This window comes from Numida meleagris, chromosome 1, assembly GCF_002078875.1.
Source record: "Numida meleagris isolate 19003 breed g44 Domestic line chromosome 1, NumMel1.0, whole genome shotgun sequence".
Taxonomy (NCBI): Eukaryota; Metazoa; Chordata; class Aves; order Galliformes; family Numididae; genus Numida; species Numida meleagris.
In genome coordinates, this window is record NC_034409.1 from 183,690,825 (window position 1) to 183,710,483 (window position 19,659).

A 19,659-nucleotide genomic window follows, 5' to 3' on the forward strand; every position below is an offset into this window, starting at 1 on the left:
TTCATACCATGCATTTTGTTGGATTCCTTGAAATCTGCATCATTTTCATCTACTTTTGAAGGGTCTCCAGTAAATGCTTCAATATTCTTGTTCAGATACCAGCTGTCATTTTCATCAAAGATTGAAAAGAGGAGGTAGAATTCTCTGTCTATTCCTTTCTGTAGCCAAGGAGAAAGCCAACATGCTAAAATTAGTCTGTAGAGAATTACTCAAGTGAAAAATTATTGTTTTTTGGTAACAAAAAAAAAATTATACAAAAAGCTGCAGCTACTTTCTTACTATGTCCTTTTAGAGGATTTGGATTGGCACTCTTCCATGAGCAAGAAGAAAAAAGAAAGTGATATTTACTGAGGATGGAAGGATGCAGTCATTGCTAATGAATGCATGGAAAAGATGGAAAACCAATGGACAAGTCTGAGTGCTGGGGAATGCCAGTTTCACCTTCCTGTCCACCCCATAGGTCAGCTTTTACCCTGAGGAATGACATTTCTTTAAGCTCTTAAATTTGAGGTGGGAACAGTGTAAGTCTGTTCTCCCCACATCCCACTACCCTGCTGTTTTGGAGAAGCCATTCTCCACTTTAAGCACCTGCGTCCCATCCTCATTCAGTGTGTTCTTCCGACAGACCAGCAAAGGCCCCACCAGGCCAGAGTTGGTGTCTTTGACAGCATCAGTGGCTGAGTAGTACAGGTAGGTCAGGCATGGTGGGTCACTCTCACTCGGACCTCCATTTTCAGGCACTCTCCATTTGTACGTGAAGGTTTCACCTGGCTTAACGTGGGCTCCTGGCTTCATGTATCCTGTAGAGAGAAAGTAGAGAAGGACATAAGTTATGGGAAGGTTACATCCTCCAGAATACAAGTGCTGGGTGGGAGTCAGGCATAGCCACTGGTTTCTGCAGACAGGTTCAAGCACCATCCTGTAGATTGGTGACCACAGGGACATCTTCCAGAGCCATGTGCCACAGGAACACATTGAGCCGTTCCTCGCAGAACAAGTTTAACACAGACACTGACATAATGCTATCTGAATTATCTGCATTTGGTCAGACTAAACATGCAGAGCTCATCTTTGCTTTTAATTGGCTTCCTCTAATGTCAGTAGCTTTCCTGCCCTATCATGAGATTCATCTGAGGTGCAACCGCAGACTCTGAATTTTCATTAAGCACCAACAACGCAATTACATCAGCAAGTGGAGCTAAAGCTGTGACTGATTAGAAATTCAAAACAGATCTGATCCTGGTAATTGTTTCTTTTTGATTTTGCAGAAATGAACAGGAAGCTCTGTTAGAGTCTCTAGAGAGGGGTTGGTATTACTTTTTTCAGAAGTTAATTTTGGTGATTATCTGCTGTCCTGAACAGGGTGGATGTAGCATCACTCATGCAATGTAGCCACTGTACGAGAGTGCTGGTATCCACAGAGAGAGGAATTATAAGGGGGGCTGGAAAGGACAGTTGGCAAAAGGGGTCAGCTCTGCACTCTGAAGAAAAAAATGCTAAGTTTTTGCTCTGTGCTATGAGGAAGATCAAACCAGAAATTTTATTTAAAGCGGAGGCATCTCTTGACTGGATTTTCTCAGTGCGGTCAGATGCATCTGTCAGCAGCAGCCTGCACTGATTTGATTCTCTGTGTGTTGCCAAGAGTGTGGAGTGTCTCCTGGAGAATACTTTTAGAAGCTTAAACGTGAGTGAAAATATCAGTATTTCAGTTGAACACACACAATTTGCCACAAATCACAAAACAAAACAGAGCACTTCTGCAAGAGTATGCACTGAGTTACTCCAGCAGTGGTGCTCGATGGGGAGAACAGCATTGATTTGAAGGAAAAAAAAACTGCTGAGATTGGACGTGTCAAATACAACATGAAATAATATTGCTGAGAGCAAAACTGAAAAAATAATAGAATAAAGATGTCTGATAAGCCCCAGGTATGTTCACGCACAGTATCTTCATATGAATAATCTACCCTCAGTCTTCAGAAAGATCATTTTGAAGAAGTCTTACAGCCCCTCTAGGAGCCGTACCTGTATATATTTGTAGAAGGATGTGATGGAAGTCCAAGACACAGGGGTTATGGAGAAAGAAGAAAGGCAGAAAAATTGTTAGGAAGAGGTAAATCTGGCATCACATCTTCCTCTCCAAAGACCCAGAGGCGAGCCACTCACACTACTGCTTAATTGTCAGCTTTGGTTTCATTCTGCTCCACACCAAAGGGTGCGATGCCAATGGATGCTGTTACCATGGGGTTTAAACAGAAGCACAACAGGACTGCAAGCAGAAAGAAGAAGCTGCCTTTTCATTAGGGAACTATATCTGGTGCGAGTGGTATTAGAATATGGTGACTTCAAAGCTGAAATCAACCTAGATATTTTAGGATACATTGGGGCCTGCTAGAAAATTGGCTGTGTTGCACAGTCAGCAACTAGAGACAAAAGAATTAGGTTCAAGCCTTTTGTGTTGATTTCATTGTATGATTTTATGACTTTGCATGTTGACCTAATTCTCTTAGCACAGATTCCAAAAGAAGGATTATGTCCTGGGAGTTTCTTTTTCATGTGTTGTGGTAGAAACAAAACAATTTAGACAACAAGAAAACTAACTCTCTCTTCAATGCTGCCAATGCAGCAAAGGCATTTTCAGAGACCACAATATTATCTCTATAGGTGCTGTGGTTGGGATTCAACTCATCTAACACGAGCTCTCTAAATTTTGGACAGGTGTTCTGACCCTAATCTAGTCTCCTTCTGTAGTCAGCAGAGACAGAGACATCTCCAGGGATGACCTACTGTCTCCTAAAATAAGAGTTCAAAATAAATGGGACTTCGCACCTTCTGAAGGAGTTGTTTGTTGTCTTGAAGGATTTGACTGCCAATTAGACATGACACCACACATTTAATGGTTAAATTTTGATGATAAAGATCCTATCTTTGCACAAAATGAGAGGAAGCCTTTGGTAAATGTTCTGCTCCAGTATTTACATATTTATGAGGATTAATAAGAATTGTTACTGCTTCACATTCTGGGTCAATCAGATAAAACATGCCTGGATGTTGACTAACCTGGCAATGAAGGAAGTGAAATACCTGACCTGGGTTAGAAGAACAGATGTGAAGCAGCCCAGACCTTGTGGACAGCTGTATCCAAAAACTCAGCAAGATCATCATAGCATCATCATGCCAGATCCGAAGCAACACTTTTCTGGAGCATGTCCAGAGTAGAGCCACTGGCTGGGCACGTGTGATATTAGAGCAGAACTAATGTAAATTGGACTGGGCTTTTGATTTGTACTCAACCTTAACAGATGGACCTCAGCTAGTTTCAGTCACCTTGTTAGACACGTGTCCAAGGGAAAGAACCAGTTCAGAGGCAGACTAGGGGGTTTCTTGTGGCATGTCAGAAGACAGAAATTAACCAATTCATCCCTTCTACGCCTCACTATCCACAAAAAGGGCAAAGCTGCAGAGCAACAGGAGAAGCTCTGTAGACTTATGTATTCTGGATGTGGCATTGCTGTGTCGCAGTAAAAACTTACCATCCAAGTAGGGTGCACCTTCTGACAGTTTGCTGAAGCTTACACCATGGGCCATGATGCTATAGCTCCTTCTGGCTTTGTTGGCAAAAGTAACTAACACTGTATCTCCCACTTCAGCTTTTATAACAGGGCCTTAAAGAGAGAGGGTAAGGGAAGGTATTAGAAGAACTGCTAACAAATGTATTTCCGGCTAAATAAGACGAGGTTGGCTGGCAGCTGAGTCCACAGATTTCCCCTCTGGATCCAAGGGGACTTCTGCTTTCAAATCCAATGGAATGACAGGATGGGAAAATATTCACTGTACCAAGTATTCCCAGGTGTTTCATGTTCTCTGGCTGAATCTTCCTTTTACTGAATGTTGCATCGGTATATTCCACATAGCGAACCTTCCAGTACAGCCCTCCTATTCTGTCAGTCCCTTGTGTGAAATATATTGCAGATTCACTGTGGAATTAACAAATTGAACCGTTTAAATAACTGGAGGTTCAGGCAGAAACCTTAATTTAGGATAAAGTTATTACCCCAGCCATGGAAGAAATGACCTCCCAAGTCACTAGTTTGCATATACTTTTCCAGCTCTCTAGAGGAGATATTACTGACCTGAATTACATCTATATATTAGTTAACAAATGGGCATTCATTGTGCATTAGACTTTAAGGTGTTCAACTTAGGACAAGTGCCATGTCAACTTACCTCTAACTACCTTAGGGCAAGACCTGTGCCATTACTTGTTCTCAGTGGGTTTCTAATCTTTAGTTTTCCTGGGCTGCAATACAATCCATCTCCATCAGCAATCCCGAAGGGGTAATCTGCCATTATGGCACTCTGAGATACACTCATTTCAAATGTGAATGCTGCCCGAGGAATCTCAACATAAGGGCTTGCACACATCACCAGGGCTCACTTTCTCCACAGACTTAATTGTGGAGAGATAAGTGCTTCCAGAAGGCAACTACTAAGCATTGCAGTTACGAATCTAATTTCTCAACAAGGTTGTTGAAATCCTCCCTGCCCCATCCAATTAAAATTAATAACAGTGCAGGACCTAGCCCTGGTGAATCACAGCGGGATCTCATCCAGACTCTTGAAATTAAAACACGACAGCAGAGGATGAGAAAGCTTACCTGCCAGTGGCATTTAAGCCCTGCCCAGTGAATTTATCATAACCGTCAGGTCCATAATTCCAGAGCACTTCTTCAGCAGCAATATAATATCTTCTTTTGTGACTGAGTGGTAAAGGTCGAGACAGGTTTTTTTGGCAGATCTGTACATCGTACAGTGCCTCCATGCCACCTGGGAGGAGAAAGAATCTGGAGACAGTCCTTGGCCAGCTGCGGAGTCAGTAATCTCATGGATACAAATGCACAATCAGAACCCTCTAGGCAGGAGCTACATGGATTGGAAAAAGTGACTAGGATCATTTTTCTAAATTTCTATTTCTAGATACTACCTCTTTCTGCAATGGTCTAGATGCTAGCATGCTTCTCTTGCAAGCAGTATATCATCCCACTGGTGAAAACTGCTGAAATCCATGACACGCTTTAGTGGGTTTATTTACTCAATTCCCCACTCTGGTAAGGATGCAAAGGGATTTTGGGGACTGCAGTGCCTCCTGAAATGTGCAACATGGTATCACCTCATCTGGACTTCCATTGAAACAGAAAAGCTCGTTCATTATGGCACTGAAGATGTTTGTTGTTTGCCAAAATCAAGTCTCTTTGCCTAATACAAATCCCACTGAATGCAGTGAGCAAGTTCTTAAAAGTAAAAATTATCACAAATCATGACTGTCTCCAATATCATGATTATACATTGCCTGCTGTTGCCTACCTAGTTTAAGCTATCTGCTTTCAGGCTCTTGCACCATACAAATACAACAACATCACCATCATCATGATTCCTTCATGTAAAGTTTTCTTACAAGTCCATATTTATAACTTTGGCCCAACATACATAATTCACCCTGGAAATTGAACTCATGATATTTTTGTGGTGAAGTACTTCTGAAATGTTCAGTTAGTCAGAAATGTCAAATCTCGCTTCCACTGGAAATATCTCTGCTTTCTTTTTCTAGCGTAATGGAGGCTGGAATTTCTGTATCTGAAAGGATCAGGGAGATCAGTAACACCGTACCTCGTAAATGCTCATTAACTTGGCATGTTATCAGCCACCTCCCGGGGTTCCCAGGAGTCATCTCTGCTGTAATGAATGTTGCTGCGAACAGACCGACGACATCTGCCCTCTGGTCTCTGTAAGTGAACGTGTGGCCATAGAAATACGCAGCGTGGATATCTATTTCGCTTCCCATGCCAAACAAGTGCCAGGACATGGGAGTGTCAGCACACATCTCCAAGGCAGGGAGATTTCCATAAATATAACCGTTAATAGCTAAAAACAAAAGTAGAAGATTTTATGAGAGGGAAAAGCACCAAATGCATCTGACTTCATTTCTGAAGACAATGCTTCCCTGACCCAGAAAAGAAACTACGGATGTCCACACCCATTCCCTAGCTGAATAAAATGCTCTGGATGATCAAATGGCCCGAATTCTCTGCTTGGGTCTATGACAAATTTCCTGGGTCATATCAAGATATTACAAAGGCCCAGTCAGCACCATCAAGGCCTGATAATGAAGTTAATTTGTTCTGCAGGCACTTCAGATGTCTGGAATCTATTCCCTTTAATTCTGAGTCAAGTATTTGCTACTGTATATCTGGCTCAGGCAACTTAAATTAGAAAATTATCATATCACTCAAATCATTTTAGTCAGCTCTCTCTACCTTAGCTTCCACACCTGACAATATATCAAGACATTAGATGAATGAGATTTATATTGTACAAAATATTGTAGCTCCTAGGTTCCATGGAATGATCAAAGTACTGAGAAACATCTGGGTTTAGCTTCTTAGCCCAGATCTCCAAATAGCACAAAGTACTATTACTGAACTCTGAAGTGCAGAAATAGCAGTACCATCAAGCCCACCAGTCTTGAGTCCTTTTGAGAGCCAGAATTGTTGGACTCTTCCAATATACTCATCTCAAAGTGCTCTTCAGCCTTCTTTTCTCTTTTCACAGCTTGTTAAGTGGTCCCCAATAATTTTACATCTGTTGCCGAAGATAACATGCTAAACAAGTGGCAGAGCTGGATATGAAAGCCAAATCTGCTTGCAGCAAACCAGTGTGTTGTGTTGTTTTTTTGGGAAAGACTTTTATCAACACAGTACTTCAACATCTCAGACCATTTCATACTGACACAGATAAGGGAGAGACATAGCAAGAGACAGAATGTCCTAGTGATATGAAGAGACTGATTACTGCTGTCAGTCACCATTTGGTCAAGAGTCCTGCTCACCATGCATTCGGTTGCTGGTCTGGAAACCTTCATCCTCTTTGTTAACTGTGGCTGGTTCTAAGCAGAAGGTATTTATATTCTCATCGAGGTACCAGCTGACATTTTCATCTACAATGCTAAACATCAGGGCAAAAGCATTAGCAGCACCAGTCCTTTCTATTGAGGTCTCATCTGCAGTTCCTAAATCGCAAACGAAAAGGAAAGTGCTAAAAAAAGCCTTGGAGGGGATTGAATTTTAAAATGACAATAACTTTGGAGCATACAAGGAAATACAGCGGTCTGTCCAGGATCTATTGCAGGTTGAATCTCACCCAATTTTACTCTTCTGAGACACCTTAATTCCACCTCCCAAACCTTTGAGCAGATGGGTGCATCCAGTAGGCAGCTTATCTAAGTCATATCAAGCTGCTATTTAATGATCTTGACACAAACACACATAGCTGCCAAAAGCTGTGGTCCCAATTTCCCTATCTTTGTCCCACTGCTTCCAACCCTGTCCCTTAGTATTAGCATCTGTGTGCCAGTGCAGTAAGCCAGATCAGAAGCCTTTTATCTAGCTGGTCAGAAATTAAGGAAAGACAAGAGATGGCTTGCATTCCTGTTGCATTGAAACAGCTTGAGAAGTATACCCTCAGAACAGCTGAGTGTATGTGGCTCACTCTCCATGGACTAGCAAGGAAACCTATACAATTAACTAGGACTAGATATTTACATTTTAATAGGTTTAAGACGGGATGAGTACAATCTATTCATGCTAAACTAAGTATCACTATCTGAGGGACCATTTGGGGAACAGTCTGAGACTACTGGAGTGGCAACACTGAGCTTATTATTAACCACTGACAGATTTATATTTCATCTACTAGTCCTGTCTATCTCTGAATCGTTAAAAACTTTTTGCTTCCCCCGTGTTGTCTGGGATGGGACCCCAGAGCCTTGCTTTCAGTTCAGTGAGGATCCACCCATCACTGTCAGAAGGAGGAGGACTGAGGCAGTGGCATTGTGCAGATACCCACCTTGACAAAGTCAAGACTGAATGTGCAGATATGGCGGCCTTTCAGGCTGGGATTCTTTTGAGCACATTATCTCCTAGCTTCATGTATTATCCTATGGCCTTTGGCTCAGTTTCACCTATTCAGGAAGTGCTGTATACTCCCCAGGATAAAAAATCGGAGACCTTTTATTGTCAGTTATTGGGAAACCAGGCCTGTCCTCTCCACATTTAAGTCTTTTTATGGACATATAACCATTGGTTCAGGTATATGTTCTGTACATAAAATTAGGGCTGGTTTTGTACTACAGGAGATACTGGAAAGGTGGGAGATTTACACCTGTCCTAAATGGAGAAGGGACAACTGCTCAGCTGACAGAGGGGACAGAGTTAGTACATGGCTATTGCAATAAAGTACAAGGGACAGGCTGTCACCTCAGCTGTTCAGCGCACATTCCCATGTGGCTGTGATATAAAACCAATATGCAAAAATCCTTAAGGAAAAAAAAACGATAAGAAACACTGGGGTTTCAAGTATGTAAATGCCAATGTCAAAGTCACCTGCCCAGCTCTAATTTCATTTCCTGGGCAAGGAGTCTCTTGATTGTCCTGAAATGATCCCAGTTAGGGCACATTTGTTTTTGGTGTCAGCCATGACCAGCTGGCCACAGAGTATGCTGTAGTCCCTCCACCAGCTGAGGGAAATCTTTTGTGAATCTAAAGGGGAGCAGAAGGGGATTATCCCAGAGCTAGAATACCTACCCTGGGATGCTCCTGGAATGGCCCAGCTATTCCTTGCCCCTTTTTATGGGCTATGTAGGGATAGACTCTAGACCATCATGTTTATACCTGAAAGCAAAAATGACTGTTAAGATGCCAAGCTTGGCAGAGGGGCTTGCTTTATCAGTGTTTCTAGCTCAGTACCTTTTTTACAAACCAGCAGTGGCCCAATTAAACCAGATGCAATATCTCTTGGGGTGTCAATGTGAGAATGGTAAATCCAAGTCAAGCAGTTTGAGTCTGCCAAAGTTGGGGAATAACTTTTCCTTACTGGCCATGTGTAGGTGTAATTTCCACCAGGAACAACAAAATCATCCTCTTTGCTTTTACCACCAGTTCCATCAGGGTAAAGTGCTCCTAATAAATTTAAAAAGAAAGAAAGAAAGTTCTTAGCCTCACCTTAGCTGTTTTCCTTAAATAAATGTGTGATTTCTTCTATTTTATCACAGCTTTCAAAGACAAGAACTGCACTCACAAACTAAAAATCACTAAGTTCCGGTAAAAAAGCCAAAAACTGTTGACAGTTAAAATCGACTACTTGTCAGTAGATTAAGCTTTAAAATTCATTTAAGAAACTTTAATTTTTCTGTATCTCTTTACTCTCATCAAACATGTCATGTACACATTTTGTTTGTTAACATTGTGTATCTTCTCACAGAAAACTGATGAGAACAGTAAGTTTGGGCAAATCACGGAATCATTAAGGTTGGAAAGACCACTAAGATCATCTAGTCCAACCATCAACCTAGAGCTGTCACAGGCATGGAATATGTCACTCAGTGATCTTTTTTCTTGGAAACCTCCAGGGACGGTGACTCCATCACCTCCCTGGGCAGCTACACATGCTTAAATTTTGGATTCTGAAAATGAAATCATGTATGTTACAAACCTAAAAGAGTAAAAATGTTTACTTACAAGAACTCTATCAATTGAAACAGGCTAGAAGTAGAAAGAAGGAGTGAAAATACTTCAGTGACTAATAATTTGGGAAAATAATTCAGGAAAAAAGACCCACCTAACCAGTTTCAGTGCTGGATTTATCCCAGGCATCAAAGGTTTGTGGCCAAAAGTTTTACGAAATTAGGATGCTCCTGTTTTTAGTCACCAGTTGCAATTACCAATGAGTTTATGAGAGGATGATATAAAATCCTCTTATGTCAATGGACAGAACAATAAATACTTGGACAAACTTCTAGCCCTGACATTCACTACTCCAGGAGAAATGGAGGAGACAAGAGAAAGGAGCAAACCAGCTTTTACCTTCAGAGTCCTTGTCATAGAAGACCCCATGTGGATGCACTGAGTATGGACGGGAAGCAAAGTTTTTTAAATGGATGATAAAGACATCCTCTTCTTCTGCCTTCAGGACTGGCCCAAGGAACCCCAGCCAGGCTGCCTTGGGGATTTCCTGGGAGTATGTGTCATCTGTGTATTGCCTAAAAATAGCCTTTTTGTACACACGCCCTATCCGGTTGGCTCCTCTTGTCGCATACACGCTTGCAAACCTAATGTTGAGAAGGGAAAATAATTTAGAGACAAAAACTCACTGAAGAGTTGATCAACTGGTGCTTACAGTGCAGATGAATAGTTCCCTGAGGCATATCACACAGCTGGCAGACTGAAGTGTGAGGAGTCAACCTGGACAACACTATCAGTGTCCAAGTCCCTTTCTGCTCAGTAACAGCCATCTACAGATCTGGTCTTTGGTGCAGGTGCAGGTGCTACAACTCCTCACTTGAGAACCAGGCACTCAGACCTTTCTGTGCAGTTTTAGCACCTTCTCCCTCTTTTGAGAAGGTGAAAACTCACATCTAAATGATTGACAATTCAGAAGGAGAAGAAAACCAAATTCTTTAAAGGTTTCTCTAAAGCCAATAAGAGTGACTGTAAACAATTGTAAACCTATATCTTATAGCAACTTCAAGTGATGGACAACACATCTCATGGCCAGTGGTTGGCTGTTAAATTCCGACTCCCTTCAATTCCTGAAATGCATTTGCAGTCTAAAATCATCTAGCTCCACATTCCCACTGGTTCCCGTCGTGCCCTTTCTCACATCAAAGAGGCCACACACCATCAGGAATTTATTTTCTATGCAAGCACTTGCACAAGTTTTAATTAATTGATTAAATTGCCTCCTACCTTTCCTCTGGACAAAACAAATGCATTGACGTTCTTATGCCACAAGTCATAGAATCATAGAATCATAGAATTAGCTAGGTTGGAAAAGACCTACAAGATCACCTAGTCCAACCATCCACCTACCACCAATAACCCCACTAAACCATGTCTCTCAATGCTATATCTAAACGTTTCTTGAACACCTCCAGGGACGGTGACTCAACCACCTCCCAGTTGGCTGGGAGGTCCAAGTCTTTCCTGATGGTCTTTTCTGAAAGCTTTCCCATATTTCTCTTTCTCTTTTGAAGTCAGAAACAAGAACTTCACATAATATACAAATAATATTCCAGCTAAAGGTGGACATACACCCGGTCAATACTTCTTAACACAACTAGAAATTGGTTTTGCTCATTTAACCGTTACTGGTAACCAACGTTTTAGCTATCTGTTATGATATTAAATCTTCTTTACTTCTCTCTAGAATGCATCTAACAAGTACGATACACACTCTCCATCTCTAAATATCTTACACATTGTCTAGAGGACACCTCTTTGCCACACAAACAGGGCCATTACACCTCTGTGGCCACTGTCTAAACGAAATCACTGAAGCATTTAAATCACTTTCACATTTAAAATCACCAAACCACTTTCACATTTAAAAGTCTCCAAAAAGAATGCTTTTTCATTTGTTCATGACACAGACTCCTCAAGAGCTATTTTGGTACAAATGAAAGCGTTGTCATAAAACTTCTGTATCAGAAGCAGTTGCCTAGGACAGAGGGGAAGGGACAGAGTCTTCTCAGTCTGATCCACCACTGAGTAAGTTATGCTAGATAAAAGTATGGTTAAGGAATGAGTTTCCAATAAGTCTGGATTTTTAGCACATCAGCAGCTCTGCAGTAACTGTCTGTGTGCACAGCAAGACATGGCATGCAACCCTGTGCTCACTGAGAAGATCCCTTCCACTGCCTGGGGGAAGAGCTGCTACCTCAGAATAGCAGGTGCTGGTAGCAGTAGTACAATGTAAACACCCATGCTTTCTTACCTCATGACAATGTATTCCTGTGGCTATGCCCTAATTTGAATTATAAATTGCCCTTATGGCCCTGGCTCTCTGGCCAGACGACATTGCATGCGTAACTTCAGACCCCTGGGAAACACTGCCTGCTCTGCAGAAGAACTCTACTCCAGAAAAACTGTACACTTTTGAACAGGCATGGTCATGCTTGACATGATTCTCACTCCTGTGAAAGCTTAGAGCAGAGATCTCAAAACCCAGTTAGGGATTTAAGTTCCAAGGAAATCACCCTGGGAAAAACCTGTGGGTTTAGGCACCAGAAACTTCCTTGGTGCCTAAAGCTGTGCTACAGGACTTCTTAGCTAGCATTTCTGTTGGCTGGATCTCTGCCCATCTCCTACTTAAAGACATCTAGGAGACAGGAAAAAAAAGTCTTTTTAATGCCAGGTTTCTGAAAGGACATCCATTTAAATCCTCCATCACTTCAGAGCTGCCGAGCCCACTGTCTGCGTAACAGGTACCAGCCAGTCACAAAGCAGGTGATGCTCTTCTGTGGTGAACATCAAGGGTTAAAACAGTCATGGAGCCAGAAATGGATCACAGCACAGATGAAGCAACCACTTGGCTCTGTTTAACAGTGGGTTTTAGTTAAACATTTTCCAAGAGTAAACAAAAAATCAACTCTGGGAGACAAGTTGCCACACTGCACTAATGCCTTAGCTGTTGGTTCCAGATTCAGGCTCCTCCATAGCTCCCTTCTTTCCAGACCAACACTTTGCAAAGGGCAGAAGAGTTTAGTGCTCAAAATGCCCTGAAAGTGCCCTGGAAGTTTCTTGGAGTGCAGACACTTCAGCCTCACTCCTTCTACTGTCCAGGAAGGGCTAGACTCCACTTCTTCTGCTTATATAGAGACACACATGTATTTTCAACATGTCCTTCCAGTCAATCTCAGCAACCTGAGAGCAGAGCACAATAGCTGCTGTGAGTTCCACTCTAGGTGTCTGTGCTTCACAATTCCTCTCAGAGGACTTCTGTGGTGCCCACCTCATTCCTTCAAGTAGATGATAGCTCTGTGTCTCTTTACACGTGTTGCTGTGCTGCACATTACAGTGCTTAAAGTCCTTTTCAGAAAGACTGACTACACTGGAACTAATGCTATCAGCCATAAGAAGCTCATAGAACAGATGCATGGCTGTGAGTGACTTCCCCTTTTCACCCCCTGGATGCCTGGACCAATTGGTCACCATCATGTGGTCACATTGTGGAGCTGGTCAGAGGGAGCTGGCTCAGGCTTGGTCCCATGTCTTCTGCTGCTCCATCTGTAGGACACAGAGTTTTTCCCCTGTCCCTCTTTCTTCTTTCATCTCAGTGTTTCACAATGTCTTTGCTGTTAATAGCACACCCTGATTCCTTCCCATTTTCAGAGTCACTTAGAGGGATTTTTGCTGCTATGGGATTCCATCTCACATCTTTGACAACAGCATTCTCAAAGATCATTCCCATCTTCTGACAGAGTATGCCTCCTGGGGAAACCCATCCCATTTTCAGCCACCTAGTTAAACATCCCCTTTAACTGTGTCTCCTGTTTCATTCTTTCCCACTCACTGTCTTTTCAATATATTATTGCAGCAGCAGTTTCCCCAAATGCTGTAACAGGTAAACAAATCCAGATCTCTAAAGCTGCCTTTGCTTTTTTCGTCAAGTGATTACGATGTGCCTTTTCTACTTGGTACCCCATGCCAAATGTCTCCTATTTCTCATTTGTTCTGTGCTTCAAGCAGGTAAAGCTCCCTGTTTCTTCATGCTTTCCTGCTCACTAGAAATCATTTCATCTTCCTCATGGCTTCCTGGTATCACTGCCTGAACCTCTTCCATCCCTCTGATCCTGTTTGGACATAATAGCTGCTTCTAAGTTCTGACTGACCAACTCTGTTATCATGATGATCAGCCAGTCCCACTCCTCGCAGGGAAGGGGAAACTTCCATCCCCTGGAGCTGTACCAGTGCAAACTTCCTACATTCCCTTGAAAATTCTTCAATGGTCCTTCCTTTGTCTCTGGATTTAGGCCTGTCTTAAAGTTACATACAGAAGTGAGCAGGCTTGCAAAAAATCTTGTTCATATGAGGAAAACCTTGCAAGTCCTTCTCTTGTTTCTGTGTTTGATTCCATTTGGCCAGTTGACCATTCCCAGCCATTCTTAAGCTCCAAGAAAAGAGGGCAGTGCACATGAGAGAACAGGGAGTTATTAATAGGCAATGAACTCTCATTCCTTAGAATTAGCGTTAATGTAATTATAGTAAGCCATTCCTCTGTAGTGATGAGTATTGCATCTCTTCCAAACAAGAGAAAGAGTGAAACAAGAGTGTTGTGTAGACTCGACTTCAATGAATTCAAGATGAGACATGCAGATAATCTGCCATCTCAGGGAAAGACCATGAGTTAAGTGTAATTTCTACACCTGTTCCTTTTACCACACACAAAAAAAATGCATTTTACCTTATTTATGTTACCTTTGATCTTTAGAAGTAAGGTGCTTCTGTGAGTACTACGGTACAGTGTACAGTAAGAGAGCTGCACGCTGTGCACAGTAACACGAATAGCAGAGATTGAAGTCACATTCCTCACTGATACAGTTCTGAAGCCTGCTGAGTTGGTTTGTCACTTTAATCCCCACTGAGAACAATTCAAACAGCTGCCAGAAGGAGAGTCTTGAGTTTTCTGCTGCTGTTAACATGCCCCATAGCTGATGCATGCTCCTAGGTATGACTGGGTAAACGTGAACTTTTTTTTCCACTTATTATTCCACTGAAGTTTTGCTTTGGCAATATGGGCTTTTTCCCTAAAATCTGTTGTTGATGAAACCTTATTCTCTGCTGTCTTCACATACTCTACCACTGGGTTTATAAGAGATCTTTTCTCTAAAAATCCCCCAGCTTTCTCAGGGATGGAGTAGGCTAGGAGAGTACCATGGTTCCAGGCTGCCCCTGTCATGTTAACCCCCGGATCATGCATTCTGTTCAGCACAACCCTCTGCCAGGCCACAGTTCCTGTGCTGAGGCAAGGGCAAGGTCTGTGCCAGAGGGACAGCTGGTCAACAGGTTCAGTGGTATCTGCTCCCATTTGTTGATGGTGCCCTGATCACACAGCATCAAAGAGCAGGGTTAGTTGTATGTCCTTGAACAACAGAGACACAATGTCCTCAAGGGACATTTGAGACCTTTTCTGACCCACAGCTGCAATTGGAGAGGTCAGTCAAACTCACAAAATCTTCAATGAAGCTCTGAAGTGTCACTGGTTAAGTATGGCTATAACGGTTTCTCTCTTAGCATGATCTTTCTTCCACTGAAGTCAGTAATGAAACTCCCCCTAGACTTCACTAGCGCTAGGTTTTCACCTTTAATGCCCTTCGGATGTTGACTCTTCCCACAGAGAACTTTTCTGCTGATGCAGTTGGGTCATTTGGCTACATAATGACTCAGCCATTAGTTTAGCTCCTGTGACGGCAGTTTTACTGTCATCCTCTGGGTGGGATCTCCTCACAGGCAAGCTGCACTCTGAAGTTGTGGTAACAAAAAATACCCGTTAGTGCTGGTGGGTGCAAGACTTAGCCCAGATAAATGTAGGCTTGGTGGCCTACAGAGAAGGGATGGGTGGTTACATCAGGCAAAACTTGATGACCTCTACCACCAGCAGAACAAGATTTAAGTGCCTATCGTATAGACTAGCACCAAATTAATTTAAGAGATATTATCAACCCAACTTTGATCCTGAGGGCTGAGCCACAGTAGGGAGGGAAAGACTAATGCATGTCAGACCACAACATCCTAGTGCATTTTTCTTTTGAAAGGCCATTGCCTTTATGGCTATTAAAGGGAGCGGGCAATATCTGAACTCGCCCTCCCACCGCAGCAATATTCATATCCTAACCCACAGCATCTCACAGGGGTCTGCAGCACGTCCAGCAAACCTGACAGTACCTTGCATCCTGCACGTTCTGACCACCATGGTTTAATGATGTCAGATCTACCAGTTGTATCAGGTGGGACAGGATGCTGAACACCTCACCTATATTCAGTGGCTGTAATTTGGATCTAGCTGTAGTTTCCAAAGTCCTGTGTGCTTTAGCAAATGTCACTTTGATGTTTGAAGGAAGAACTGAGAGTGTAATGCTTTAGTCTCATTCATGACAGCCCAAATTATGAGAACTGATGGAACAGCTTAAGGCTTCAAGTGGACTAGACAGATGGCAGAGGCAACAGCCTCATTATTCTCTTTACACAAGAAGCACTGTTGCGCAGCGAGATACATGAGCTGTGCAAGCAGCAGGCTGGCCCTTGAGCGCTGTAGCAACATAGATCATCATAAAAATTAACATCCAAGCAGAATAGTGACGTTAACACAGGGCTGCGTTTGGGTTAATCAGCTCTGACGAGAGGCAGCCTTTTCATCTCACACCCAGGGAGGTGCTGATGCAGCTCCACGGCTGCTGGCTCACTCAGCACCAGCAGGAACCCAGCAGCACAGCCTTGTGAGTCTCCTTTCTGTAAAATAACCTCATTGCTGCAAAGAACTAAAGGCTGAGGGAGAACTCAGCTTTGGCACAGCAGCATTGAAAATCATCTTTTTAATCTCACTATCTGATCCAGGTAATGTAACACTTTCCATTACATGGTTGCTAACTGAGCACTTTTATTAAGTTGCGAAGAATAAGTGGTTTTGATTACATCTCTGTGGGCTAGCTGGAATCAAAGGGAACATCCCATTTTTGTATACGCACCAGCACTTTTAAAGATAATCAGTTTGTCTGAAAGGTCTTCATCTGCAATTCCCTATCAATAGAATTGGGATAGTGCCAGTCAGCACCAGCCCAGTTCTATCCCATGTTCAACCCCATCACATGGGTGCTGCAGGGATGCATCATGGGGTGAGAAGTGCTGGGCTCAGCGAGCCTGAGTGTTGCTGTGTGCAGAACACAGCCGTCTCAAAATGCATCCCTGCCCCCACCCAGGATCTGATCCTTAAACTTCATTAATGGAACTGTGCTTTTCTTACTACCCACAGGAACCAGTTAGTTAGCTGAAGGGTAAGCCATTAGTATGCACCTTTACATTTACATTAGAGGCTACCCTAAAGAGTTGAATAGTCAACAGAGCTGTTATTGGTTCACTTCTTCCACATGCATATATCAACAGACCATTAATCTAGAATACAGCAGCTTTATTCTGGCCTAATTTAATACAGTTTGGAAACGGAGTAAACTAGTTACAGGAATAATTTTCTGCAGTAGAAGGCTTCATGTAGGGACTGCACCACAAACAGCCCCCAAGCCTGGGATGTTTAGTCCACCTTAAAATCCAGATTACATTTCCTCCATGGGTAAGCCTTTTGGAATTTGCATTCTCTAATTATTACATTACAACACTGACGGAAGACGTAAGCTGTCATTCCTCCCTGTTGTGCCATGCAAAAGTCTGAGACATTAATGTGCAACGTGGTGTCCAGGGATCTCAAAGTGCAGACAGTCTTAAAAGTACATTTTACAGAACAGTCTTTCTGCAGTGTGAGGGAAGACCTACAGACAGCTGCCCTTCACTTAAAGCTCCTTCCTTTCCAGTGAGAGATCTTCTAATTTAGGGAGGGGAGAAAGTTTTCCTGTGACAAAAAGAGTAGGGCATGAGAAATTCCAGCGTTTAACACAACTGAAAAACAACTTTTCCAGCAAAGAATATTTTAATGGGCTGGGAAAAAAGTATCACCCTGAATTCAACCTGAAAGGGTAACACATATTGATTTGGATGCTAACTGGGACCTCCAGGTGTTAAGAGCACAAGATTTTGCTGAAAAATAAAACTCCTTCTTGCTTCCTTCTTGTGACGAAAACATTTCCTTTACGAAATCTAGCAAACAGTGATTCTGACAATGCCAGCCACTAGAGAAAAGTCCTGCTTTGCCTAGGACTGTCAGGAAGGACATCCATGTCTAACTCATGGGACACGACATGGGGCTTCCAGTGTGCCTACAGACCTGGTACAGACTTCTGGGACCTCCTCACTCACTCATAGCTCCCATCCCAGCCCCAACCTTAAACTCAGAGGAAGGATCCCAAACTGTGTTGCCAAAGATACTGATCAAACCTTAAATATTCCCAGGCATGTCTGAAGGCCACACTGTAGAAAGGTACTGAGGGTCCGTGCCATCTCCAGTTCATGCTCAGGTCAGTTCTCCTGGCATGGGAAGGATATGCAGCCAACCTCAGCAGTGTGGCTGGACAACTGATGAGGAAACTCTGTCCGAGGCACAATTCATCACAGTGCTTACCTATGCACTCCAGTTTCAACACAGGCAGTTGCCAGGACTTTAGTGTGGCCATTCACAGTTGTATGTGTAAGTACCTACTTAAATAGATATCCTAAATGGAGAACTCAACACCTGAACACATTGCAGGACTGTACAGATAATAATCTTGTATCTCATTGCAAGTATTATACACATTTGAATTTTACATTGTCATACCAAACCTCCACATTTTTCATCTCAACAAGAGCGAACTCAAAAGTGTTTGCCCACCAAACTCTCCTCTACGTCTTATTGCCAAGATCTGTGCTTGATTATGGCAAAGTTGCAATTTCACTTTGGACAACATGTCCCAGAAATGCCTGCATCTCCATGAAACACACACGGGTGATATTTAACCCCTTTTGAACCTGTTCTAAAATCCTCTTTTGCATTGACCACAGAGGCTGTGGAGTATCCTCCTCAGACATCTTCCAAAGCCACCTGGACATGGCCCTGGGCACCCTGCTCTGGGTGTCCCCAGTGGAGCAGGGGTTGGGCCACATGGACCCACAGGTCCCTGCCAACCTCAGCCACTCGATGATCCTCTAACTCACTGTGTGATGATTCTCTGACAAATACCAGTTCCTTAATGTCACCATCACATACACAAAAACTATCACTTGGCTTAATTAGCCATGATGGAAGAGAACTCTTGCCTTGGAAGATGAAATCCTGCCTATGAGAACATCACCACTAGAACACAAAATGAAAAGAAATAGAAAAAGTACATCTTAAGACATTCACAGTGACATTAACCATGTTAGTCTATTCCATTTGGAACTGTCACTACCTCTCCAAAATATTAGAGCCCCCAGTGACTTACTCGTCCTCTAAGAGGTTCTGTCCTGTGATCAGATTCTTCCCGGACGGTGCATAGTCCCAGTTCTCTTCCACAATCCCGAGGTAATAGGTTCTGTTTCTTGTTTCCACCACTGCAAACAGGCAGAAGAACCCAAGAGTGCGAAGGCAGCCACCACCCCACAAGGGAGGCATTTGCAGTGATTGCAAGGCTGGCAGCAGGCAGGCAGCAGCAGGATGCACCACGGAGAGCTCACCCCTCCCTCCTGGCTCTTGACAAGTTATAAATAAGGAATGGACAGAGCAAAGCTCCTCCTTTCCAGCAAGTTAGGACTGGGATAGGTAGAGAGCCCGGCTATGCAGAGCAGGGCTAGGGAGGAGGTTGCTGCCATAGCAGGACTCTTGCCAATCCTTTGGTGAATGCATGAATTGCTCACCTACCTGCCCAGCCTACAGCCAGTCAGTGTTTCTTGAAAGCTGTTTTTTTGTCCTCTCTTTTCTAGATTGATTGTTATGGCATATTGGGATAGGTTTTTTTAGGTTTTTTTTTGCCATCTCTTTCAACGTCTTCTTTCTTAAAAGTGTTACTTTATTATTCTTAACCCTTTTTCATGTCTGAGATTTATAAAGCTAGCATCTTGCTGCCTTCATTGGGTTTATTCAATGACATAACACTAGTTTATAATTCAGCATTATCAGAGAGAGAAAAAGATGATTTGCCAGCAC

The 19,659-nt window shown here is 42.9% G+C and overlaps 1 protein-coding gene across 2 annotated transcripts in view; it reads right to left on the bottom strand.

Annotated features, from left to right (window-relative positions):
* The window catches only part of HEPHL1 (hephaestin like 1), a 31,468-nt gene extending 12,265 nt beyond the window's left edge, over positions 1-19,203 (bottom strand). The window contains exons 1-10 of one of the 2 annotated variants that reach the window (XM_021381921.1): positions 18,959-19,203; positions 9,918-10,162; positions 8,802-9,014; positions 6,887-7,066; positions 5,668-5,922; positions 4,659-4,827; positions 3,838-3,977; positions 3,534-3,665; positions 589-800; positions 8-158 (exon numbers count right to left, since the gene is read on the bottom strand). In XM_021381921.1, coding sequence (XP_021237596.1) covers positions 8-158; positions 589-800; positions 3,534-3,665; positions 3,838-3,977; positions 4,659-4,827; positions 5,668-5,922; positions 6,887-7,066; positions 8,802-9,014; positions 9,918-10,162; positions 18,959-19,128 — 1,867 coding nt within the window. In that variant the 5' untranslated portion in view covers positions 19,129-19,203. Of the gene's footprint in view, positions 1-7; positions 159-588; positions 801-3,533; positions 3,666-3,837; positions 3,978-4,658; positions 4,828-5,667; positions 5,923-6,886; positions 7,067-8,639; positions 8,727-8,801; positions 9,015-9,917; positions 10,163-18,958 lie in introns of those variants that run through there. The other variant, XM_021381927.1, reaches the window with a different exon arrangement.